We start from the raw sequence: 27175 nt of genomic DNA, 5'->3' as shown, positions 1-27175 counted from the left end.
GACATCAATGTAGATGTAAGGAAAAGCCAACTCTTTTTTTCTAACACTTGGCCTAGTAAACCAGCATAAGGCTGAATCAAGCAGGTTTTTCTGCCTTCTGCCTCCCTGCTGGTGGAAACAGGCTGTGTTTGCAGGACATGATGCTGGAGGCTCACTTAGGCACTTAATGCCCATGCCGCAATAGTTGTAATTCTATGTATGGGTGTTGCTGCTGGGAGACCTCTCTGTGCTCTTAAACAGGTACCCTCCACACACGGCTCCAATGCTGCACGATGCCTCACACACACAGCTGGAGCCCACCACAGTGCTCAGCACTGACACCATAGTGTAGGCTCCACCATGTAGCTCTTCCCTGGAGAATAATCCCATGCCCTCCAGCAAAGCATGTCAGCTCTGCTCCGAAGCCTCAAGCAGCTTCTCTACATTTTGCTCACTCCCTTTCTGGGCTTTGATGTCAGTTTAAGTGCATGCACAAACTGCTGCTGAGGAAGAGACATGTCCAAAACCATAGCAGTAACTGAGATGCTTTCAGTGAAGGGATTAAAGCTCAAATAAACCAATACATACTAAAACACAGGCAGTATCACATTTGGAGTAACTTCAGGCAATGTCTTGCCCATGCTATAGTGCCGCTAACCTCACTCTCACCTTTTTCTTGATGCTATTATCCTGCCATAGAATTCGTGGCAAAGAAGTTAATTTGGTATCACAGGGATGTTGAATTTCTCTCTTACATGTCCTGCACTGTTCATACAGATAGTTCCCACTAGGAAATGGGCAAGGTATGCTGTGCCACACCATTCCAGTTACCCTTAGCCCCCAGCCCTTGAATGGTGACATGTTTATTTCCCCATAGAAGCAACAATTTTCAGGGTCTGTTTTGGTGATACCTGATGCAGGAATTGAGCCCAGATGTGGAAGCTTTGTTTTTTGGAATCCTCTAAATTAATCCCTTTCTCTTTCAGCTTTTAATGTTGATGGTGTAGACAGACTGCCTTCATGTGCCTCTCTTGCCTTCACAAAGGCTCTGCTTAAACATGCATGATCACCCCCTTGCCTGGGATTAGTTTCTGCCATGGCAGTCCTCCATGGTGTCTTCAGTTCACTTTTCTCATGCCAGCTCTTCCCTGTTGCCAACTCCTGCGAGTGGAAGATCCATAACTAACATGAATTCCCCAGCTTAAAACTTGTTTTTCCAAGAAAATGTGCCTATCTTTTGTGCCTGACTCCATAGGGAACCCGGATGGGGCAAGAGAGCCCAGTGTCTTGGTCCTGCTGCCCCTTCCTCTGCACTCAGCACTACTCAACACTAGCCCTGGGCAGTGACTGGAATAGGCACATGGAATTACAGGGATTTCTCATGCTCTGGCTTGTGAGTGGGTTTTCCTCCTTTTCCTTTTCCTCAGCTCACATCTACCACCTTAAACAAACCATGTAATGAGGAAAACCAACCACTGGGCCCTTTTCAGTCTGGTCATGAAATTGGCTCTCGAAGTAGCACTACCATGTCAAGGGCCTGCTTGCATGGGACAGCATCTGTGGCTCAGGCCTGCAGTGGGAACTCCTTCATGGTTGGGGGCTGGAAGACCTGCACCCTTTCCAGTACTTCCATATAAAAGCACTTCATGATTTATAGCTCTCCATCATGCCTCTCAATACCCCTCTATGTGTGGTGATTAAGGGTTATTATCCCCATTTCACAAAGGTGAAGTAAGTTGCCAAAGAACATGGAGTGAGTCAGTGCCCAGTGCAGATTAGAGCACAGGAGAGGTGCACTCTGCTCCCTGCATTTCTTCCCCCATATTGTGCTGCATCCCTTTAGGGGATCATGCAATTGCTTCAATGGACTATGCCAGAACATGCTAATCCAGCAATTAGCACTGGCGAGTCAGTGATATGTGACATCTCCCCATCAGCAGGTTTATGGCTGCTGCCCGAATTGCTGCAAACAAACTTATACCTGTCCACCCACCCACTCTTCTGCCTATGCTATGTGCACCTCTCTTTGCATCTGCCTATTCCTTCCTTCTATATATCTATCACTCCAGGCCCTTCTTCCCTCTCTCTCTTACTCTTATTTCTACTCAACTTGCTTTCCAAAACCAAACTGAGAAGAGCTTCCTATTAAACTTCTGTGAATTTCCCGTTAAAGCCTAGATCCTTAGTTTGATCAATGAAAAACTGGAATAGGCTGAACCTGTGCTCCATGGCATCAAGTGGGTCTGGAAGCAGGTACTTTCTCCTCTATCTTCACATCAGAAAAGCTTTTCCCAGTGATTTGTGATAAAGCCATGTTCTACTCATGTTTATTTGCAGGTATCTTCCACTGAGAGCCTGGGAGGCTGGCACACTTTTCCTTCCTGCATTGTGCAACTCTTCTGTTCTGCAGACTATCCCATAGGCAAGAAATTGCACTAAGGATCCACAGGGCAGGTGGGTGTTTAACATCCTCTTGTGGTGCTGGGAATGCTTCAAAGTGGCAGGGCGAGGACTTTGTCTTCATGGTGTGCCCTCAGCAAGTTTGCTGATGACACCAAGCTGTGTGGTTCGGTTGATACACTGGAGGGAAGGAATGCCATCCAGAGGGACCTTGACACACTTGTGAGGTGGGCTGATGGCAACCTCATGAAGTTTAACCATGACAAGTGCAAGGTCCTACACCTGGGTCGGAGCAATCCCAGGCACAGCTACAGGTTGGGCAGAGAAAAGATTCAGAGCAGCCCTGCGGAGAAGGACTTGGGGGTGTTGGTCAATGAGAAAATGAACATGAGCCAGCTTCAGTGTGCGCTTACAGCCCAGAAAGCAACCGTATCCTGGGCTGCATCAAAAGGAGCGTGACCAGCAGGTCAAAGGAGGTGATCCTGCCCCTCTACTCTGCTCTCATGAGACCTCACCTGGAGCATTGTGTGCAGTTCTGGTGTCCTCAACATAAAAAGGACATGGAACTGTTAGAACAAGTCCAGAGGAGGCCACGAGGATGATCAGGGGACTGGAGCACCTCCCGTATGAAGACAGGCTGAGAAAGTTGGGGCTGTTCAGCCTGGAGAAGAGAAGGCTGCGTGGAGACCTCATAGCAGCCTTCCGGTATCTGAAGGGGGCCTACAGAGATGCTGGTGAGGGACTCTTCATTAGGGACTGTAGTGATAGGACAAGGAGTAACGGGTTGAAACTTAAACAGCAGAGGTTTAGACTGGATATAAGGAAGAAATTCTTTACTGTGAGGGTGGTGAGGTACTGGAATGGATTGCCCAGGGAGGTTGTGAATGTTCCATCCCTGACAGTGTTCAAGGCCAGGTTGGATGAAGCCTTGGGTGATACGGTTTAATGTGAGGTGTCCCTGCCCATGGCAGGGGGGTTGGAATTGGATGATCTTAAGGTCCTTTCCAACCCAAACTATTCTATGATTCTTCCCAGTCTCTGCGAAGCCTGATAGACACTGTCTACAGCCCAGCCCAAGGAATCCTTTGAAAGAGGCCACATAGTCTGGCAGCATCTCAAGACTAAGAAACCCCTCTTTGCCCAAATCCTTTGTCCAAATATTCATCAGGTTAATTTTTGTTGTTGTTCCAAATTGTGCTTCCTTAGGGCACCCTTGACAATTCTGGTTTCTCGTGCTGATTACATACCTGTCACAGCTGTTATTTATCAGACAGTTTCATAATCCAGCCATATCTCATGTGTTCTGCTTCTTCAGGCCTTGCCCTCAATCAAGAAAGCCCTCAATCTCTTAACCCAAAGGTTATCTAGATAAGAGCATTGGTCTTCTAACTGACATGTCAGTCTCATCCTCACTCTCTTTTTAAATTTTAAACCTAGTACTAACATAAGGAACTGTGTTAATACAACAGTCTGCATGGTCATGCTCCTAGCCTTGCACAGCCAAGAAAATCCAACCCCTCTGCCCCATCAGCAACAATGGCACTCAGTGCTGGCTTCATGGCTCTTTCTACTGCTAAGCAGTCAAGAAAACCTTCAGTAAACTGAAGTAAACAGCATGGCAAGAAAATCCTGTCCTGAAAGTGCATTTCATTCTGAATATACCCCCTCAACAGACTCATGCCAAGAGACAGGAGTCTTGGTGAAAATTCATTTAGTTCTAAATGGTTCCTGTGATTCTGGTGAAATTGCATTCCCTTCCCCCCCCCCCCGAAAAGCTGTCATAAAGTTAAATGTCAATGGTAAATCCTCATGGTCAGAATGAGAACCTCTTTGGTGAACTCCGTGTGGAGGCTTGTAACAAGACAAGAGACTGGGATGTAAGAAGAGTGCTACTGACTTGAAGTGCCATGCTTTGAGAGATGGAGAAAATCTGGGCTCTCCTGTATGCTGCAGCTTCCCCCAGCTGCAGGAGACAGCAGCAAGACTGTAAAAACACCACTTGGCTAAGAGCAGCCCATACTGTAAATTACAACTGGCTGCTGCCAGACGTCTGTTGGCTTTGAGACATGTGCCATAGGATCTGGCAAAACATGAGAACCACTGGGGTGTGCTACGAGCTCTGAGTCATAATTCCATGCTGCCCTGAGGATCTTTCTGCCTTCCTTATATAATCCAATGTTTGTTTACTCTCATTGCTCTGGATATAATGCTGCAATGCCTAGGAACATCTACCCACAGGGAGAGCTGTTCCAGCAAGGTGAGTTCAATGGGTTACTGCATAGCGTGAGCTACCTACTAAAGGTAGTTCAGTCTTAGTTCAGTGGGTTATGCCATGCATGAACATACATTTGGCATCCCTGGCTGGCTCACACTGACATTCAAGTAAGCCCCTATCCAGGCTTCTTGGATTTTCCCACAGAAAAGACTGTCTATGCAAATCCTCCTAGCATCCAAATGTCTTGAAAGGCAGACAGGAATGCTATAGCACGCAAGGAAGCTCATCCATAGTGACTTTGCCTCCAGTGAGGACCTAAGATTTACACTTGCATTAACTAAAGGCTGCTACAGAACGAGCAGAGATGAAGAGAGGGAGAAAGTGTCACTTGTCAGCCCATGGATGGACCCAGTTCAGCAAGGTCCTGATGGAGAAGATAAACTTTTAGCATGGTCTATACCAGACTCAGTGAAGCTGCTCATAATCAGATCTGTGCCAGCAAATAAAACAATAGGCAGGATAAGACTGGTCTGATGCTTCGCCTCTTCAGCTTCCTATTGCGTGTCTCACCTTATTTCACCAACTCCCTAGGCCATCTGTTCATTCATCCTCCCCAACAACTCCTACTTGCTGGGACATCTCTGCAGAAATCTTGCTTCAGTGTTCCCTCTTTCACACTTATTCCTGTATTGCCCTCTTCTGAGGCTGTGAATAGTGCCTTTAGCATGAATATCACCACCAAGATGACAGCATCCTCCAGTTCAGTACAGTGGTCTCTGGAGGAGCTCTGTAGATGCCCATGCATGCATTAGGACATGGATTCACCTCTACTTGCATCTGTGGGTCTCCTTTTTAGGACAGTATGACTGTTTTGGAGACAGCATGAAACATCAAATGGGATAATCCACCACAGTTACCTTTTGTAAATAAAGGACGGTCCCTTTAAGCACAGCATAAAATTTCTTCCAGCCTCTTCTTCCTCTGGGAGCTAAAACAGGAAGAACATTGAATTATACATGTCTGCTTCTGCCAGTGCTGTTTGACCTCCACATTTCTGACAAAACAAACCCTTCTCCTGACCTACCACCGGCATGCATTGATGCCCAGACATTATATACCTCCAAGCTATTGATTATGAGTTGCTTGTCTCCAGGGACACACGATTGAGAGACATGGGCTGGGATATACAGCCTTCCAGCAGGAACACAAACAGGTCAAAACGTGAGATGACCACAGTGGACATGTGCAGGAAGCCTCTGCTGGTTCATGTTCTTTGGACTAAGTGCTTGAGGGGCAGAGACATTCCTTGAGCTTTTCTGCTTCACGTAAGTTAGGCAGATATAGCCCAGACAAGGCAGCTTCTGCTCCACTGACTAAGGAACATTACCATCAGCTGTCTTGATGGACATGGGGACAGAAAGCTTGCTGGAAGCTGGAAAGGGACAGGAGGGGAGCCGTTTACATCACCACAAGACAGCTGATCCTCCAAGCACAGGCTATTAAGAAAGTGATGGAAGCTAGGGAGGTCTTTGGTGGTAACCTCTACTCAAGACTGCAGTGATTGGGCCAATCATATTGTCAGCAAAAGGGGTTATTAAAGGTTTTATTAATCCCTGATCAGTTCCCAAATATATTTTCCTTTACCTTTCCTGTCATTCCACATGCTGTCAGCAGAGCTGTGATGCATCCCCCTGCCCAGGCAGCACACAGCAGCTGTTCCCAGCACATGGCAGGGTATGGACAGAAACAAAGCTTCAAAAACCAGACCAACACCAAGGTTGGGGTTGAGATGGGCAACTGCTGTGGAACCAGCTTAGAAAGTGGGATTCAGGGTTATGCTCATGAACAGGGTGGAAGACTAGGTCTATCTATGTGGGACAGGCACAGTTAGGTTCTTTGGAAGGCTGAGGCCTCCTGAAAACATGCCTACAAATGCCTCAGGAGACCCTCCTGTCCGTGTGCCTTGGCACTCAAGGATCTGGGGATCTCTCATGTGTTCCCTGGGAAGGGGTGAGTTGATGCAGAAGAGACAGGGAAGAGGCTAGGGCAAGGCTCTGCTGCTCCCTGGGGCACATCTCCTCCCATCCCATTAACACGTACTTCTCTTCCCATCCATGTCTGCATGGGTTTTCCGCGTGAGGACACCATGTTTGTAGGTGACTGCGTTCAGCGCTTGGGGGATGTCCAGGAAGGGGTTGCTGCTGTCAACAATCCTTGTCACTTTCTTGGCGCTGGCTCCGAATTTGTCATCTACCAGCTCCGAGAGCGACTTCCTCAACTCGTCCTCATCACTTGGAAGCAAAGAGAACAGTTTGAGTGGAGGACATGCTGGTTGGGTCACAGTGTGTCCCATCTCATTTGGTTTTAAAGAGAGCTCTTTATTACAAGTCTGGTCAGAGAAATAAGATAGAGGGACTGTAGCACTCAGTGTGCCAATGGTGGTGATCAGGACATAGCTGGGAGGAGTGTGGGTGGCAGGTACCTGTCCCAGTGAGGCTACTCAGAGCAGGTGAGGGAATGAGTGCTTGTCTGAACACCAGGAAACTGCAGATGCACCATTGCTGAGGGCTGCAAGCATCCCACAGGGAAAGCCTCATAAAATGAGAGGTCTTTGCTGAAGATTAGCTGTCACTGGGGTTTCTCAGCCTTCGAGAGGCAGCCCCTAGGGCCTCCTAGATACTGAAGGAGCTTGAGGGATATCCTCTGCATCTCTAAGGAACAAAAGCCCTGCAGACATCAGGGAGATGGACCACTCGATCAAAACCCCACAAACCATGGAATGGGTTATACATCAGCTCCCCATTTGTGTCCTCAGCGTGAGCCAGCAGAGAGCAAGAAATACTGGTCATTTCCATAAAACCTGCTTCTCCTCATGGATATCCTGGTCCTGGACCCTGGACAGCATAGGCTGAACAGCTTAGGGAAGTGTCCAGTGACTCCACCATGCCTGTTTGAAGTAAAATCTACTCTGGTGCTTAGAAACTAGAATCTGTATAGAAAGTGATATTTTCCAGTGTTGCTGGGACACTAAGGAGGGAGAGCAAGCAGGGAATTTCTGTTCTGTGTGATACATGTCAGTGTCTAAATGGTATCTGCAAACTTGGGTTGCAGATTAGATTGGGACCAAACCTCAACTGAGGGGATGAACCCACTATCTGGGATGAAGAGAAGGATGATTTCTCAGCCCTCAGCACCCACAGGAGCCCTGGCACATAGGCAGAACCCAGGCAGAGTGCCCCAGGGATTCAGTGGGGCTCAGCACTCTGAGCTGCACCAGAGGGACCACTCTGAGCATAGGCTTTCTGCTGGGATGACAGCCATATACCTGCCTGTCTGATTGGGTTTTGTGAGCAAGGGCATTTCATTCTTCGGGATGACAAGGACAGAAGACAGAGGGAAACCTGTGCAAGGTTACAACTCAGTGCCACGTCCCTGAAAGAAAACGAGGTACCCATGTCCAGGAGCATCTGTCCCACAGCAGAGGAGCTGAGTGGTCTCTTATGTTGCATCCTGTCCGTCTGCAACCAAGCAGGACACCCTGCAACAAGGCAGGCCCCAGGCCAGTGTGGGGTGAATGATGGGGTGGAAGGATACAAGCAGGGTGGGTAGGGGAGGGCAGGAGTGGGGCAGATGCTGCTGAGTGGAGCTGCAGCACTGCAGGAGGATCCCGGGGTGCTGACACCCCTCGGATGTGCCCAGCCATGCAGCGTGGGTTGGCAGGCGTTGTGTAACCACTGCCTGCATCCAGCGAGCAGATGCACTCCTGCTGAACTCCCCTTACATAAACCATCCCACCAGCACCTTCTGCGGAGCTGCAGAGCTCCCTCTCGTGACCACGTCCACCATCCGACCCTGCCGCTGCTGCAGAGCTGGCACCGCTGCTTTCCTCTCGCACAGATAGCACCAAGATGACATTTCTGAACTGAAATTGGTGTTATGTCACCTGCTAAGAAACCACTGCCCCTTCAGGTACACTGCTGGCTGTGGCCCTCCCAGAGGAGACACCAGCCCACAGCGATCACTGCTGCCATCAGGGCATGGCTGGCAGTGGCGGCTTCTGCTCTGCAAAGCTTGACCCGGGTAGCTGGGGAGGGACGTGGGTTCAAACCACTTTTCTGGCCTGAACAATGAAAAGAGCAGGTGATGGAGCTAATGCCCTACAAGGTCCTGCTCAGTCCTATGACCCTCTGTAGTCAGAGTGGTCTGAGGATAAGGAGGAGAGGGAAGATGCCCACAGTGTTAGCTTGAACCCCCAGGTCTGTCATGGGCTTCCCCATGGCAGTGGTGGGGAGGCATCTGGGCTGGGAGCACAGTGCACTCCTTTCTGAGGGTCCTGGCCTTTCCACTAGCAGGGGGTGTATAGCAGAGCAGGAGAAGCAGGGCTGAGGAAGATGCTGTGTGAACCTCTCTTAGAGGCCATCATGCTAGCTGTTCCCAAACTTGTTTCAGGGTAACAAATGATGATATGGAGGAGCAGACAGTGCATCTCATTGAGTGTGTGGACAACATAAAGTGAGAGGTATGGAGCCACCACCCAGAGGGACAAGAGCCTCACTACAGGCAGCACACCAGTACGGCACAGGGGTGGAGGGGCTGGCTGACTGGGCAGCAGCTCTGCAGAAATAGCCCTCACTGAACAGCGGGATGAACAGGAGCAGTCAGTCAGCTGTGTAACAGCGGCACTCTGAGGAGGCGAAGAGAAGTGATCCTTCTCTACCATGCACTCATCGCACCTTGACACAGCAAACAGTACTGGGCCTCCAGTACAGGAAAGGGCATCAAGGTGGAGAGAGTTCAGCTGAGGTTCTCTGTCCTTGAGCATTTTCAGGATCAAACTGAACAAAGCCCTTAGCATCCTGGTCTTAACTCGATGTTGACCATATTTTGAGGAGGAAGCTGGACTGGACATCTCACAAGGTCTCTTCCTGCCTGAGTGATTGATTCTTTGATACCATTTCCAAAAGAAAGTATGTGGAAGAGATGGAAAGTCTCAGTGACCAAAAGAACACCAGATCTCAAGCTCCTTGAGCAAAGACCTCTAAGGCACCTGAAGGGGGACCAGCATTCATAAGTGTAACAGTAAACAAAGAGGGAATTCCCTTCATTTAGATTGTGCCTGTGGACCCTGCATCCACAGACTGCCACCAGCCTCCCCGTCTGCTTTGTGCCTAAGCCATAAATAAACCCAGCTTACCTACAGGAGGGACATCAGTGTTTATAGGCTTGGAAACGTTCCGGGAGCTTCTGGGGCTAAAACTGTGACTCAAAACCTGTCAGCTACTTTGAAAGACACACTATCTCTCAAATGCTTAACATATACTTACATGGCCCACTCCAGCTTCTCATTCTTGATGGAGTTATATAGTGTCTGAAACAAAAACATGGTGTTAGCTGTGTCTCTCATGGAGAGAGAGTTGTGGAGTTGTGGAGACCATCTCCTCCATACCCTGTTTATGTTCTTGGAGAGATACCTTCCTTGCTGAACTGTCCTGGAGAAGTATTCACCAGTGAGCAGCACAACTGCTGTCCTGCTAGACCCCTTTTTGTCTGTGTGCCATGCTAGGTATTGGGCTGCACACATCAGCAGCAAAGGGGTCTGACAGCCCAGCTTAGAGGTTTGTACATGGTATTTTGGACAAATTCTGGGTGCTGCATCTAGTCCTGAGTGAATCCTGACCTACACAAGTTACAGTAGAAGACTCCGGGGTATGCACTGACACATCTGATGTCTTAGTTAGGGGAAAGGGACAGAGGAAAGTATCAGTGCCAGATGGTCATATTTGGGGGGGGGGGGGGGGGTGTACCTTGTTCTGTGCATGGTCTGGTGCATCACAGAGCCACCATGGGGAAGAGGGACTCTGGTATGTTCTAAGGGCAGATATGCCACAAATCTGGATAAAAGACCACCAGGGAACAGATGTCTGATGGCTCACTGCTTGGCAAAGCTATCCACGTGGGTTATATCCTTTTAACAAAACAACTGTGCACTGGAAAATGCTGATTCAAGGGCTCAGTGTCCCAGTGTCTCAGCAGGACTTAGGTGGCACTACAGTAACAATGACAGCATCCCACTGTCTATTTATATCACGTTACCTTCAGCAAATCCTTTGCAAAGTCTTTCCCATCATTCAGCCCATCCAGATTTGCTATGAACTGTTGACACGACATCTTCTTGCCAATATTCTGTAAGGCAAAGAAGCAGCTCATTAAACTTCTGCAGAGGTGTGACTTTAACCAGAGTGTCTGTTAAAGCACAGTTATGTATGTAGCGGTGATGCCTGGGTTTGCCCCAGGAGCTCAAAGCTGAAAGGTCTGATTTTCTGATTCTGATACTCTGATTTTCTATTGGGATGATTTTCTGTGTTGCTAATGACAGCATCAGGCATTTCAAATGACCTCTTTTTTAATGGTGAAGATGAAACAGATGAAAATAACCTCTCCAGCTCTTGCTCCAAACTTTCTAAGTGATCTCATCTCTGGTCTCCAGGTTAGTCCTGACACAGTCTGTGCCTCAAAACTCAAACCACTCAGACTGCCTTGAAACTGCAACGCTTGATGGGTATCCAAGCCTGCCATGTGAGGAACTGCGTGAGCCTGCAGTATGAGCATCGGAAGACAGCCAGCACTGGACAATGACTTTTCCTTCATAGAAACTACTGGTAGCCATTACGAAAAGAGATGATCCAGCTACTGGTACTGTGTGAATTTGAGTGCTGTGGCATGTGAGGGCAATACACGTACACTGGGAGAAACTCACAACCTGGAACACACCCATCACTAACTAATGCCAAGACCATTTGGTGCTGATGTTGCCAGGTTGTCTGGCACCCCTGATATCAGTCTGTGTCATTTGTCTTCCCAAACCCCTGAGCATAGGCAGGGAAGTCACTTTGTCAGCCTTCACGGGCCAAGGGCTGGAGGCAGCCTTTTTTCCAAGCCTCCTCCTGAACTCCTACCTCTCCAAAGGACTTTAGATGAGTCAGTGGGAATTGTAGGGGAGTCTAATACCACAAAGGAAAGATAGGTGTATCCTTGTCATATTGCAGTCTTCATGCCCTGAGATCCCCAAGGATAGACCCTGTGATGACAGCACATAGAGCAGACACTGGAGTTAGCGAGGAGAGAGCATAAGCTGCCACCAGCAGTTCTAAGAGGATCCTGACACTGAGTGGGCTTTGCTCCAAGGTATTGACAGGATGCCCATCAAGGAGGACCTGGGAGGTTGGCCAAGAACAACAGAGCCAGGATCCTGCTTAGGGATTCAGTGAGGAAGAAGAGCCTCACTGAGTCACTGGAAGGGGATGAAGCTGCAGCAGATCATTTAGGACATGCCAAGATGTGTCCTCTGTGCAAGAAAATAACCTCTCAAAACAGAGTGACACCAGAAACCCCCTGCCCACAAATATGCACAACAGCTCACCTGGAGGCTTCTCCCCAAGAGAAAGCATCAGCAAAGAGTGAGGCCTTGGGATTAGCCCACAAGGCTAATCTGTGTGCAGACACACTCTTCGGCTACATGGGGAGCCAGCACTGCATCTGAGCACCTCTGTCTCATAATTATGCCTCCTGTCAATGCCAGCTCCAGATGAGCTGGCACCCTTGAGAGAGAAGGGAAAAGAGGACTAATGCACTGCTACAAACCTGCAGTGCCTGGGGACATGGTGCAGCAGAAATCAAGACTCGTCCATCTCTGTTTCCTCACAGGGGAGCCCCATGGCTGATGCCCATAACTGCACCCCATAGCTAGAGACTACTGCCAGCTCAGAGAGCTGCAGGGAAACCTGCAGACATGCTAAGTTTTCAGCAGAAGGGAGATAGATTTGTGTACATGATGGCTAGTAAATAACAGAAAGAAAGCCAGCAGCACAATGCACATGAAGGAAGGAAGGAGGGTGAGAGAGCAGGTACAAAATGCAGTAATGAGCATCCATGAGGGCAGGAGTTTGGAGGTCAGGCAGGTACGGGACCTGGGACCTTGAGGCACCACATTACTTTGCACAGAGAGGTGACTACTTCTACCCCTGCCTGGAGGCAGGAGAGCAGAGTGCACAGCACAGCTCTTTCTGCCTGCAGAGATCCTTCTGCAGTGAGCCAGCAGCAAATGCAGAGGCCAACACATTTTAGGAATGAGTGGATACAGTGAGATAGAGTGGCACAAGTTACCAGCATTGAGGCCTTTTCTTGCATTTCTCACACACTGCATCCAGGGTATATATCAATCCTAACTGATGTAGCTTCTTTTTTATCCTGTAATCTGTCTCCTTCTCTTGCACACAAGATCTCTGAGCTCAAACTGAAACAGCAGCCACACTGTGGAGAACTGGCTAATTGGTGAGCAATTGAGAAGGATGAAAACACACCCTTTGTCTGACAACCAGAAGAGGTGATGAGAAAGCTCCAGCAAGGATGCTAATACTGTGAATCAGCTTGTTGGACAAGGTTGTCAAACACCGCAGAGTCAGGGGCAGGATTCAGGCTGGCTGTCAGTAGGATTGATAACAGGATGCTGGGGTGGCTCAGATGAAGTGCAACTTCAAGTCAACAATATCTTAATACTTCAGCTTTCTGCTTTGAGAAATGGGCTGCAACCAGCCATGCAAATACAAAGCCCTGCAAATGCCTCCAAATCAACACCAGCTGAATAGAGAAAACAAAGAACCACCTTAGGTCACACTGCAGCTTCACTTGACCAACACTTGCAATGAAATAGTTCTGTGATCATGAGTGACTCAGGAACCAGGCACTGCCTGAGCTTCCACTCAGTATTTAGCCAGTATAGGGAAACCTGGAATAACTCTGGAAAGGGGCACTCTGAGGGCGGAGGAGGATGCCCTGTTAGACCTCTGGTCATCTTGCTGGTTCACATGCGGACATAACCTTCAGGGGAATGTATCTGCACACCTCAAAGCTCAGAGTTCAGATGTTCTCTGTCCCCTGCTGAACTGGGACCTGTTGGTAGGGAGATGCACCCTCATTTATGGCCGGCCACACAGATAAAGATACTTTGCTTATTTTCTGGTGCATCAGTCACTTACCAGCAATAGAAAAAGCCAGTGAGGCTGTTTCACAGCCACACAGAGCTGCTATTCCTGGTATGTCCCCCCTGGCAGAAAAGAACTTCATCCCATCTTGCTCCAGGCCATACAGCAAAGCATGAGAAATCACTATCCAACAACCAGCTGGCACCATGGTGTGCTTGGATGGAAAGCAAGTGAGCGAGCAGTGAATTAAATAGATGAGAAGGAATGGATAGTTAGATAAATGGGTAGGCAGAGTAAGGGAATGGATGGACAGAGGTGAATGGACATAGAGAATGTATGAGAATGAAGAGATGCAGAGATAAGGTGTATGACAGCAGTTAGAGTGTATTAGAATACATTAGGAAGGATGAGATTAATCTGATGGTGGATAGAGGGCTGATCCTGCCATCCCATTATTTCAACCCAGTGTAACTCCCCTGTTTACATTTCCTGGGGTCCTTGCTTCCTCTGAGCCTCAGCAGCTGCACTGACTCACCCAAGATGATTGTAGAGCATCTCCTGAAGTGTGCAGGTTGGCTCTGTCCACCTCCAGAAGACTCTGGGCAGTAGCCTGGCATTCCTTGGCTGTTGCCAAGTCCCAGCATTAGGAGGCTGGACAGGTAAGTATGGAGCTGGGTGCTCAGTGGGAAAAGCAGGTACCATGTGAAAGCCCAAGGAGGAACTCTCCTGGGGCCCAGAGCCTGTGAAGTGTGGCTATCTGGGGTGCTCTCCCCAGCATCCCCTCTGCCAGGTGTTGAACCACTTCAGCTTCTTGACTGGAGGCCCCAGGCATCAAACAGCTCAGCTGCAAAGTGCACATCTCCTCTGAGCCCCCTAGCACAAGCATCTTGCCCTAGGAAGCTCTGCTTTTACCCAGGTTCTTCTGATCTCTCCCAAATACTAATCTTCAGGAGAAAATACCCTACAACTACATTTATGCATCAGCATGAAGTGATAATTGTTGGTGTGACTGGACCAAGGGATCTGGTAGTAGATGTGATGTAGGGTGTAGGAAAGGAACTACCCAGCTGCAGGGAACAAAGCTGCAAACGTGGGGTACCAGTGGCCCCTCAGCCAGGCAAAGCTGCTGTGGGCAGACTGCTGTCACTCTGCAGAATATGCAAGCCATTGCTTGCATCTCAAGACTCTTCAGCTGTCCAAATGCTATTTACACAGCAGTGCTAACACCAAACCATATGCTTGGCTTAAGAACAATATGAGAGGGTTTGTAAGATTAACAGGAATGGACATGTAGAGTCAGGAGCTGTCAGGGCTCCCAGCTCAGGCTTTGTTTAGTGGCCACGAGAGCTGCTGGCCTGCTTTGGAACAAAAGCTAAAGCTTGTCACATTTCAAAGTGATTCCAGAAGCTGGGCTTTCTTGAAGTACCAAAACACAACTACAAGTGCTGGTGATGCCTTGGTGTTGATCTGTCACAGTCGTTCCATGGCCAGCAGTTCTGAACAAGGAGGGATAACACTGACAGCTGAGAACGAAACACCCCAAAGCTTTGTCTCCAAGGGGCAGAGATGGAGCAGAGGAGCACCTACTTTGCCATATCTCCTGGAGCTCAAAGAGCACCAGCAGAGCATGTAGAGAATTGCAACAACATGGATTATACTACAAGGCTTGTAATGTTTGATGGTGACTGCTGGCTTTTAAACACCAACTCTAGGTGGTACTATGAAAATGAAAATCATTTAAAGACAGTAAGTTTTCTGGACAGTTTGGACAAAGAGTTTGAGTCTACCTGCTGTAGAAAAATCAACAGTACTAAGGTAATACTCCAGTGTGGCCAGTATCATGTTTTAAGTATCATGTTTTAAAGCCATCTTACCACTTTTAAGTCTGTACTCAGTATATCTTGAATGCTGCTGGAATGGTCAACTAGCCCATTCTAAAGACACTGCTGTAGGGAACTGTCCCTTTACAGAAACGCTCAACCACCCTTTCCTAACCAAAGGAATTTCCCACTCCATGGCAATGCACACTAAAACAGAGACACACACACAATATCAAATCAGGAAATCAAATAAATAGTGATGTACAATATCACGACAGCATCTTTAACAAAAAGGGGTGAGAGATCAAGTGACATAATCCCAGGTACACTGCAGTTTATGGAGGTTTCTTTACAGAAGTTCATGTGATGCATATCAGCTGCTAATGGATTGCTAAGTAGTGAAGGACACTGCACAACCACTGAGGGATCCAGACAAACAAAAGTCTTTCTTTAACACAGAAATAATAAGTCAAATGCCAGGGCTTTAAAGCAAAACACCAGAATGACTGCACTTACCACCTGGTAAAGGGTTAAAGAGCAGAAAGAGAGGTTCCAGGAGCAGAAGGAAGAAAACAAAAAAGGAGGAGAAGGAGAAGAAGAAATTAATATTATACATGAGGAAAAATAAAGAGAAGGTTTTTTATAGAAACACTCAGGCATTTCTACACCTGCCCAAAAGAAAGCTGCTTTTCCTTTGCCTAGATAGCATGAGATCATTTCTTCTTACCAGGGCTCTTAGCCAGCTTCTCAATGAAAAATAGAGACGAGGTTTTAGAGGTTGAGGTCTGGGGTGTTTTGGCTTTTGGGTTTTTTTGTGCCTTTTCAATGATTTCTGTCTTCCCAGAGACATATTTGGGATTTTTCAACTAAAAATCTAGACAAAATAAGATTATTTTGGAATCAAGTTACATACTTTGCCTTCTGCCATAATCCCGCTTGCTGCAGCAAGTGCTTTGCTGAAAATATTTTCTCAGCTCCAACCATTCCTGATGAAGGATGAATGCTTTGTGAGACCTTCCCAGGATCCAGCCCCACCGATATCCCACCACATACAGAGGCAGTTTGCCTAGACACATCACTGACAGCCATGTGAGTGGGAATGGACCCAGTGGCCACTGCACCACTGATCACAGGGTGTCAGGTCCCCAAAGGATGAGATCACAGCAGCTGTAGCCAGCTTGGTGCAGGCCACAGTGCACATCTGGAAAAGATGCTCTTGCACAGACCAGTAATACCCTTCACTGACTGCTGCGTCAAAGCCCTGCCAATGTCATGAAGGCTGTGTCTGTGCTATAATGATGGGGAGGATCTCCCCAGCTGAACTGTCAGGATGAAACTGGTGGCCTTTGCATCATCATCATTATAGGCAAAGAGCACTCCTGTAGTGTTCTCTTCTCACCCCCTACAGAAGGCTCCTGTCAAAGGTGATTGTAAACCAGTATACAAAAAAGGAGCTGGGCTACGACCTACTGTCCCCTCCTTATCTGGCAAAATCAGGGCAAGCCTCTGCAGACACACAACCAATTGTTACCAGCTGGAGACAGAAGAGGATACTGATAGTACAGCCTGGAAATCATGGGCTTATGGAGCAGAAAGATAGTGTGCGAGTTTCACATGCACAGGGTGCAATAAAGAGACACATGCACTCCACCCCATCCAGTGCCATTCCTCCTCCAACTTCACGTAACTTCCGGGGAGTCTGTGGCTCCAGGTCAGAGCTCCTACAGAGGCTATGAAAGAAGGTACTTCTCAGTGACCTGAGACGTGATGAGCCCCTCTCCCCTGGGAAGGGGCTCCCTGAGGCTCACAGTCCTGCAGTTAGCTTTCTGAATTTTCATTTCTCTTTTTCTGCTGTTCCCCATTATCAGTATTGTTACTGTTGGTGTTATTTCTATTATCACTACATTTCAGTTATTTAACTGCTCTTATATCAACCTGAGAGGTTTACATTCTTCTAAGGGTACACAGTGTTCCAGTGCCGTCCCCTTTGCTGAGGCACATCTTCCCGCTGCAGTTTTCTTCCCACTCTGCTCTGTTCTCTACACCCTGCTTGACCTTTTAAGGAAAGAAACCACCTGTGCACATGGAAGAGCCTCTAAAAGGTGGTGAGAGGTCTTCTGACAGCCTCTGCTGTCCTCCAACCATACCTTTGGGCACTGAGCTCTGCTCATCCTGCCCTTTGTCCAGAGGCCTCTCTGATACGAAACTCTCCAGTGGCTGTTATGTCTTAAGGAAAATGAACATATGAGACTTACTTCACGTTTTGGGAAGAAAAGATCAAACCCAGACCTGTAAGAAGCCATTTTGTCCCTTGAAGTAGCTTCTGTGATGAGGGGGGACTTCTGGTGTTTGCACTGCAAGAAACTGCAGCACAACTGGTGCTGCTGTTTGCCAGCCTCACAGGGACTGGTAGTGAAGAGCTCTCCCCAAGAGCTCCTGGGACAGGACTGATGCATGCAACAGGTCCTGGGAAGAAAGCTGCATTGCCTGTGCCTGTATAATATAGCTGATGTCAGCAGGAGATGTGCCTTTGACTGTCCCCATGTCTGGAGCTGTCATCCAAAACTCCCCTTGTGGAGCTCATCAGAGTATTGACAATATCTCAGTTTGCACAGCCTGCATAACAGGACACACCTCTATACCAGGAAGGAAAATGGAAAGGAGGAATCTTCAAGCGCTACTTACATGGCCGTGGAGGTCTGTGTTTAGCAGCATCAGGGCACAAGTGAGCGTATGAATCCCATCTGAAACACACAACAGTCAGATAACAAGGATTACCCCCTTCCTGTGTGATTTTGGTGTTTGCTGTCTTGACAGCCCACCCATTGCTAAACCAAGGGTAACTGTTACATCTGGGGACCTTGAAGAATACCTGTCTCCTTCAACTGCATAAGACAGTTGTCAGTGTGCTCACAGAGGTGGGCTGCTCTACTGAACCAAGCCAGACATGACATGATGCTCCTGGCTTATTTCCCTTGTGCATGCTGCTCTGTGAATTGCTGCCCAAGGGATCAGGCTGTGACTTCCCCCAGGTCCAGATGGGGAAGTAGCACTGGTTGCTTCTACTGGAGGTAGATGTGCAGCCACAGAGAGCCAGCCATAGCCTCTTCCTGTCCAGGTCAGCCACCAAGCTCTAAACACTGCTAGCTAAAGGCAACAAAGCTCACAAGCCCAGGATGAAGATAACTGAGCACATGAGCTTCTCTCTTTCTCGGAAGACCTTCTCCAAGGAAGAGTTTCTTATGGGAATATAATGTATTTCTCTATGAGGGCTTACAGTCCTGGGGAGATGGCACGATGGACATTGACCTTCAACAGAATCACTTCCTAAGAAAGAGTCTTCCTTCACTTTCACAAGGAGCAGCTTTAGGCTTAGGACAAAATGCCTTCCCAGGGTGTATATTTTAGTCTCTGCCTGAGGTTCTGGGCTGACATCTTCACCTGGCTTTTTTGTATCACTTTGGTCAGGTAGATCACGTCCCACATGGTCCCAAGGTGGAGTTGGTGTCCCAAACCCTGCTATTCTTTTCACTCTTGCTCAGTTTCATTCACTTTTTCTTCTGCTCAGTGTCACAACACAACCACATAGTTCCTCCATGTCTGGGATGCACCAGTACAGGAAAGCATTAACAATGTGCCCAAGACATCACTTTCTGGGAATGAAACCAGTCACCCCACTCAGCTTCTGCCACTTTTGTTTGCAGCATCCCAGCATTCAAGGCTGAAGTGACCCTCAGTGCTGCAACAGCCATATCTCTATCAGTGGAAGAGTTACTGAATGAACATGTAGCAACACCCTGAAATATCTTAGAGGGTTGCAGAACCTTCTCAGCTGCCTGATCATCTCCAGACAAAACTGTCCTGACTCTTCCATGTCTCCATGCCAATAGACCATCACAGCCAGAGGTGATTCTTTAGAAATCTGGATAATACACAGTGGCTCAAACTTCTTGTTGCTAGAACAATCTTTGCAAGTTTAGGCTGGAGGCAACAAGGAACTGCTTCCTGAAGGAAGAACCTGCAATAGTGTTGTCAGGTTACCATGCATCTAGTGCCTGCTTTTGCAGTATCTGGTTAATGACATGCAGCAAAGGTTAATGGTCATAGCAGCAGCAGCAGCAGTAATGTGTTTCAGATCCTCTTTTCCTTATTCTCATTAGTTTTGTGCTATTTGGAAGTATAACATTTTCAAAACAGATCCCACCAGCAGCAGTGACATCTCCACTGAGGGCCATGCAATATGAAAGAGTTTAACTCAGTTTTGAACCATTGCCGGAGTGTGGCTCCATCCCCAGCTATGTAACTTATGCTACCCACATGGCAAAGCTTGCATTTTGCTTGACCAGTCACTGCCCTCCAAACACCCTGAAGGGTCAAATCCTGATATGGCTCCCTTGGGGGGGTCTGTACAGTACCCAGTGCCCCCAGTCCCTGACAGTGCAAGGGGCATCAGCAGGGATGGATCAGCCTCACCTGACCAATGGGTGCTACTCAGGCCTGGCTGTGGATGCGTAGTTTCACACTCAGGCTGTGACAAACATGCACTGTGAGTGCAATGGGCACTAGAGCCAAGGAAAGAAAAGGGCTACCTTCGGATGTGCTCTCCTCTGGGTTGCACTGGCAGTACCGCCGGGAGAAATGGATGAGCACACGCTCCCGCTCCTGTGTCTCTCCCATCAGTGGGAATGCTTTCAAGAATGTCCTGCAAAGAGAAAGGGATACTTAAAAATGTGACGGATCAATCTGCTGGGCAGCATCCTAAGGCAGGAGTTGAAAGGGGGTCCTCAGAGCAGCTAGGAAGGCTTTTGTCATCCCTCCAGCCTGTGCAGCCCTGGACCCTTGCAGGTACAATACAAAGGGTTTCTATGGAGCCAGATCTGGGCTGTGTAGGGAAACATGGTGCCAGCTGAGATCTGACCCACCTCTGGCTTGATGGCACCAGGATGGGTTGTCCATCCCCAGGGAAGAAGTTGTTCCCACTTGCTCTGATTTTGTACGGGATGGGATTCCTGGGAAAGCTGCTCTCCACCATGGGGAAGCAGGCTGTGGGCCCTCCTGTCGAAGCCCACTTTTGGTGGCAGTACCTTGTGCCAAATGTGACACCAAAGCAAAGATTAAATGACAACCTGGAGCTCCCCCAGTCCCTGCTCCTATCACACGGACAGCCTCCATGGCATCAGGAAGCCTGGAGGAGAAACCCACCGCGCTGCTCTGTCCACCCCAGCATCAGAGACCAGCTCACCTGAGTGCTTTGTCAAGGGTCAGGCCAGTGAAGTCAAAGAAGCTGAGGTACTCCTCTGCTACCAACTTGCTAAACTCGTTACTGTAATTAAAGAGGGAGCAGTCAGCCCTTTCATCAGGGAAGAAGACACTGTTTACAAGAGGAACAGCAGACTGCTGCCACCCAGCCAGCCCAGCGCCCAGTGAGACACTGCAGATGTGATCGCAGACCCAGGGAGACTTTCTCCTAGCCTGAAATGCTGCTGAAGACCTCCAAAAGGCCCTGACATGCCCACAGCCTAGCACTGCAGCTGCTAGTGCTAGACAGCTCACAGGGAGAGATGCCTGTACCCACTGCACCCCTCTGCCATGCTGCTGGCCGGGCAGTCTCCTCCCAGAGCAGCCAGAAGAAGGAGGCTGTAAGGATGTGCTGTGCTAAGCAGGCACCTTCTCTCCTAACTAGTCCTGTCCCACTGCTGGATGTGTCCCCTCCTCCTACTGCAGTACTCCTGCTCTGCACCCCACATCAGCTCCTATCTCACCCTCTCAACCCCGCGCGCTGCTCACATGTCAGACGGATGCTGTTGGGAATGGAGCAGGAGAGCTCAGCTGAGATCCTGACCCTGCTCATCCCTGATTGCTTCTCCAGAAACCGTTCCCCTGCCATGTTTTTGGGGGATGCTTGGGGACATGTTGGCTTTAAAGCCAACTCAGGTAGTGCAAGTGCAAGAATAATCAATGAATTCTGGCAGGAAATGGAAGATTATCTCACTATGCTCAGGCTTTGCCATATACAATTTCTTTCCCTTCTCCCTACAAAATGAAAAGCATATTGCTAAGCATACTGTATAACACATAATATTGAAAACATTATGTGGTATAATTATACGACAGTAAGCTGTGATGTCAAATTTGAAAGGAGGTTAGACCTCAGCAGCAACCAGCAACACACCTGCTACAAGAACCACAGCAAAAGAGAACAGGGATGCTGCCAGTGATGCAAAGAGCCTCTAGAAGATCATTTATGGGCTCCTTTTTCCCAGGACTGAGCTGGGAGTCACAGCTGATCTCTGGTACTGAAAACTTGGGTATTTGCCGAGGGACACTTGTGTTCTGCTGATGTGGACAGGACTGAGGCATTTCAAAGACATAAGAAACCACCCCAGCAACATAGATTATATCTGATCCAGGAGAAGGATGATGGGGATTGGTGTCTTCACACCCACTGGCATCCTAAAATAATCTGTTACTGCTACACTCGGTACTGTTACTCTGTCTTTTAGAAATCTCTGTAACTCTCCCACTTGCCCAGGCAAATCTACCAGCTTAGACCCCAGTGTGTACCTGGCTCTCCATCAAACCCTTCAGGCCATCTATAGACTGGCTCAGCTGATGTTGGGGTATAGATATGAAAAACCGAGTGACTGGCAGGGAGCCCAGTGCAACCCAGGTCTGGATCCCAAATCCTTCAGCCTGGGGATTCCTTTAGGGGCAGTCTTGCTGGGCCCTTTCCCAGTGCAGGAAGCTCTTGGTTCTGGTGGACAGCAGCTTGTGGCATTTGATTCCCAATACACACAGGCAACTTGTAGGATTCAGATTACCAGGGCATTGTGCTTGGACCAGTTTCAACTGGCAGGATCTCCAACTGCCCCACCTCCATCCAACAAGCCCTTGTAACAACAGCTGCAAGTCCCTTCCTGCTTTGTCCCATCCTCCCAGCACGACCAATGCTCCCCAGACCCTCCCCACCACATCCCCACTTACTTCTTCCCGAGCTGACGTGCCACATCGCAGCGCTTGAACCCTTCGAGGTTGTAAAGGCGCTTGGCCAACCTCTTGGCAGCCTCGCTATCTGCCCTGCAGCCGTTGGCCAAGGTGTCCGTGCTGCCCTGGTCAAGCTGCTCCGTGCTGCCCAAGTCAGAGTCGGAATCTGACAGCGCATCTTTCAAGCTGGCATCACTACACAGAAACAAGAAACAATTCAAGGAGCAGCAAAGTGACTTGAGGAAACCCACAGAAAAGAACACATTTTGAGTTCTTGTCCTAACCAAAATATAGGAAAGAACAAGAATACCTCTGTGAATCTGGCATTGGACAAACCCTTTTATTGCAGGTCAGAGGAAACAGGACAATTTAATTTCAAATTTGTAGAAAATAATTGAAGGGAAGGTGACATCTCCCTGAGAAATAAGGATGTACCCATTCAGAACAAGCAGCCCCAACACCTTATTAGGCTTCCTCTCTCTCCACTGGGGTGGAAAGGGATACCAAGCTCTTTCAGAGCTCTGGGCTTTCAGGGAATCTTAGGGATAGATGATATGCTTTCCAGTTCAGGTTATTTGCTGAGGATGAGAAACTGCCCTTGTACAAATCATGCCACAGTCCCAGACCTGCTGTCAGTGGTGGACTGCTCCTCTTTGAGCTGCTTGTTGGTGTTGTGGCCAGATGTTTCCACAGACAAAATACTGAGCAGCCCCCTGGCACCATGTAGATGGGGCTGCATCCAATTATTTTCTTGCTCAAGGCCACTTCTGGCACCTATTCATACGTTTTTGGGCAGTGTGACTCACTGAAGGCTGATAAGCTAGCTGGACATCCAGCTCCTGTTCTCTCATGACCTGCCTACTCATCGCCAGCCTTCCTCATGCAAGGAAGTGCCCTGCAGATAAGCTGCTGCCTCCCAGGGATGAACATTTGTGTCTGAGCTGGTCCAGAGGATGAAGTCTCTGCTGATATCCCTGCCTGCAGAAGAACCTTTGGAAAGGCCTCTACAGGGGCACCCAGTCCTGTCTGAAACCCTGAAGTGTCCCTGCCCTTCAGTGCACATTTGCAAGTGTGCTTGACTGCCTCCAACATGCCAAGGGCTTTTACAGATGTCAGGTAGACCAGGCAGTGGTGTACCCAGAGGAGTCCCAGCTTTGCCTGCTGCAAGAACAGACAGGATATGCAAGCAGCCAGATGAATAGTGGTGAGCTCCAGAGGAAGCATCAACATCAAGTGCAGAGCCTTGTTTTTTTCTGGGCTTGCAGGGCTCCTACAGGACCCTGTAGCTCACTGCAGTTTGGGGTCCTGGGTTCGAGAACAGTGAGGACTCAGACACAGGTCTGCTGGTGACTTCCTGGTCCAATGCCATGAGACCTTGGACCCCAGCTGCAGTCCTAACTTATGGGTAGGAAAGGTTTTCCCATTGGCATTTGGCCTCTCTGCTATGACAACACACAAAAGGAAGCACAAAGGGGAAAAAGGCAGCTCCATCTCTATCATGTCCTCTGCATCTTGCTCCTAGACTGAGGCCCCATAAGACAAAGAAGCATTGCCCAAGGAATTTCCATCTTGTCTTACCTGATGGAGTTAATGATCTTGGTGCCATCTTCCTCTGACCCTTCCATGTGGAACCCGTTTGGGATACTCTTCAAGGACAATCGGCTTAGCACATTCTCTGACCTGCTGCTGGTGATTGAGTGTCTGAGAGGGCTCCCAAAATCCCCCTCCACTGGCTTTGCTGCCGCCTGCTCTTGCTTATCAGCAGCTGTGTGGTGAAGAGCTTCCCTCTGCTGGGCTACCAGTTTCTGCTCCAGGAGCTCTGGGCTGTCCTTGACTCTTTGCTGGATCAATGGGGTGAGTGGAGCCTCAAAACTGACACAGCTGTCTGTCTCATCCGTGAGAGAGAGGACATCCAAAGAGTCCAAGCTGCTGTAGTATGTACCCTTCATAAGGTCAGACTCGACGATCTTCTCGAAAGTTGAGCTGAACCCATCCCTGATGTCTTTGAATTGAAAATGTTCCTTGTCATCCTCACTGCAGCTCAGCTTGGCATCTCCAGAAGCAAACCTGGACCAAAAAGGAAAAAAGTAGAAAACACTGTCAAGGCAATTGCTTGCACTGTTCCACCTCAAAAGTGTGAAGACCCTTAAGATCAAGGCAATTTCATCTAACTTTGAATGTGGGCAGCAAATGTCCTTGATCCCTTTTATAGCAGAGAAAAAGCAGAAGCTTTTAGGGAGCAATTCATATGTTGCAACTTAAGCCTTTTTTCTTGGGTAAGTCACTCTAGAAGTGCAACGCACCCTACAAATACTTTTCTCTCCACTAGGAGAGATGTAAAAGGTGATGAACACATATCCAGGCAAGGGAAGCTCCATGTTGCTTCACAGCTAGCCTGTGGGATTCAGGCACAGCATTACAGCTATGAACCTACAAGTAGGCTGGGGGTATGCAAGAGGCTAGGAGGGGACACAGCTGGTACAGCTGACCTGAACTGACCAAAGACATATTTCATGCCATATAATGTCATCCTCAGAAAAAAAGAAGGGAAAAATGGAGGGGGTGATGGGTGGTTTTTCAAAGGAGCCATTGCTCAGAGGCTGGCTGGGCATTGGTCTGCTGGTGGCAGATGTTGAGTACTTGCTTTTGCATCACTTTTCCCCACCTTTCACTTGCTCAACTGCTTTTATCTCAACCCACAAGTCTGCTCACTTTCCTTTTCTGATCCTCTCCCCAGCCAACAATGACGAGTGAAGAGCAAGTGGCTGGATAAGTGCTTAGTTGCTGGTTGGAGTCAACACACTGCACCTCTTCAGTGATTGTCTCAGTTTGGAAACCCTGTGTCAGCACCATGGCTGTGCCCAGTGTCCCTGCTCATGAGCATGGTCTCACTTAGCAGCAGAACATGCTGCCCTGATGAATTCTGGGGGTGGATCAGGGATGAGCAGGTTTCCTGTCCCAGTGAACAAGATGCTGAATCTGTGTCTGCCCAAACCAGCTCCTGTTAGTAATGCTTCTCCTTGCACACCATTTTCAAACCTAGCTCTGCACCCACATGGGTAAAACTTACATGAATCTGTAGATTCACGTAATTCCTTGATTCCAGGAGCACCTGGTTCATCAGATCCAGCCATGCAGCAAACCAGACATAAGCAGAAATGAGACAGCAGCTGCAGCCCAAAGAGCCCTCATCCTCAGGACTCCTTGTCTTCACAAACCCATCCATCCCTGCAGGGTGAGCTGCAGTTGCTGGCCATGATGTGTACAGAAAAGATTGGCTTTCACAAAGCAGGTGGAACTTCACAAGTTTCATCCCCTTGTGACAGGAAGGACTTTGCAGCCTCCATTACACCCAGCAGTGGCAATTACAGACCTGCCTTGGCAGCTCATCATGGTGCCAAACTTCTTGCAACAGCCTCTGTCTCCAGTGAACTTCCACCTCCCCTCCCCTACAGAGGGTATACATCCTCCCGACTCCAAGGGAAAAAACCCTTTTTAGTGTCCCCAGGTCCTCCAAGACAGCCATCACACCACCATGAACTGTCCATATCACAGCGCTTGTACTCTCCAGACCTTTCGTTATCTCTTGAACCCAAATTCAAGAGACAGGAAAAAAAGCAGGCAAAAATGTGGGAAAGGCTGCACAGGGCAGACTGCAGAGACCAGGGCAGGAGCCATGGCCCTGAATGGGTCAGTGCGCACCAGTAAGTCAGGCACATCACATCTCTCCTTGTGTGGTTCCAGAGAAGACAAAGAGACTTTCTAGAGCTTTCACCAGTTCAGAAGTACTGTCTGCATTTAATCCAAGCAAAGTCAGGCTAAGGTGGGAGACAGTGAACGACCTCACTTGTGTGAATGAACCTGACACAGCCTCCCCACAGAGAAGTGTGCCTGCTTATTACACAGCAGGGAAGGCAATTGCTTTCCTTAAATAAGGAGCTGTATATTTATTTGCATTGTAATCACAACCTTTTGTCAGTGTATTGAAGTAATGCTGTATCTAATTGCCTGTGCTGCCTTTCCCAGTCAGCTCTGAAGTGCTGTTTTATTGCTCATAGAAAGGCATGCAGAGCAATGCACTGCGTTCCTATTGCAGCCAAACTGTACTGGGTTTTTATGCACTGAGCTGTTTACATGTCATTTCTCACTGGTTAATTAGTTGTAATAAAGTACAACCTACCTCACTGTGCTGGTGGAGTGGGGAGTCCTGTCAGAGCAGGACATGATGGAATCAGCACTTTCCCAGCCATGTGCTGCAGGCTTTCTGCAAAGCTTTCCTGTAACCTAATGGAACTTGACTTGCCCAATGCTATAGGACACCATGGGAGGAGACGTGTGGGCAAAGGCAGAAGTCCCAAACCTGCGGGTACTAAATGCATCTACAAGCCAAAGGTGGGGATTCTTCTATTAAAAAGTTTTACCTTTGTATGAGTTCATGGGGCTGAAAGCAGAGAATATCATTCCCTGGTGAAGCTCACGGTTTGGCTGCAGAGCTGAGACCTCCCTGATCAACAAGGCCAATGCTAGAGGCTTCTAGGAAGATGTAAGACCTCTAGGCAACAAAGCCACAATGATAGGAAAACAGGGCTTTGACAACTGATGTATTGGCATGCTAATGGATGCCATGGGATAAACTAGAAAGGGGTAAAGGGGATCCAGCTAATGCAAACTGCAGCACAAGCAGTTTAGCTTTAGCTGTGCTTTAGCTTTAGTACTAACTTTAACTTTATTTCCTTGACTTCTTTAGCAACCATTTCCTGCATAGCTGCACTAACCTACCTTCAGTGGGGCAATCA

At 48.5% G+C, this 27175-nt stretch overlaps 1 protein-coding gene across 1 annotated transcript in view; it reads right to left on the bottom strand.

Moving 5' to 3' along the window:
• The window catches only part of PSD2 (pleckstrin and Sec7 domain containing 2), a 31976-nt gene extending 6049 nt beyond the window's left edge, over positions 1-25927 (bottom strand). Inside the window, exons 1-9 of the mRNA XM_034066977.1 lie at positions 25911-25927; positions 22380-22589; positions 20638-20718; positions 19985-20097; positions 18081-18139; positions 10688-10777; positions 9919-9962; positions 6695-6885; positions 5512-5582 (exon numbers count right to left, since the gene is read on the bottom strand). Of these exons, the coding sequence (XP_033922868.1) occupies positions 5512-5582; positions 6695-6885; positions 9919-9962; positions 10688-10777; positions 18081-18139; positions 19985-20097; positions 20638-20718; positions 22380-22589; positions 25911-25927 (876 nt within the window). The remainder of the gene's footprint in view (positions 1-5511; positions 5583-6694; positions 6886-9918; positions 9963-10687; positions 10778-18080; positions 18140-19984; positions 20098-20637; positions 20719-22379; positions 22590-25910) is intronic.
• Positions 25928-27175: the final 1248 nt, after the last annotated feature.

This window comes from Melopsittacus undulatus, chromosome 10, assembly GCF_012275295.1.
Source record: "Melopsittacus undulatus isolate bMelUnd1 chromosome 10, bMelUnd1.mat.Z, whole genome shotgun sequence".
Taxonomy (NCBI): domain Eukaryota; kingdom Metazoa; phylum Chordata; class Aves; order Psittaciformes; family Psittaculidae; genus Melopsittacus; species Melopsittacus undulatus.
This window is presented reverse-complemented; position numbering and strand designations above follow the sequence as displayed.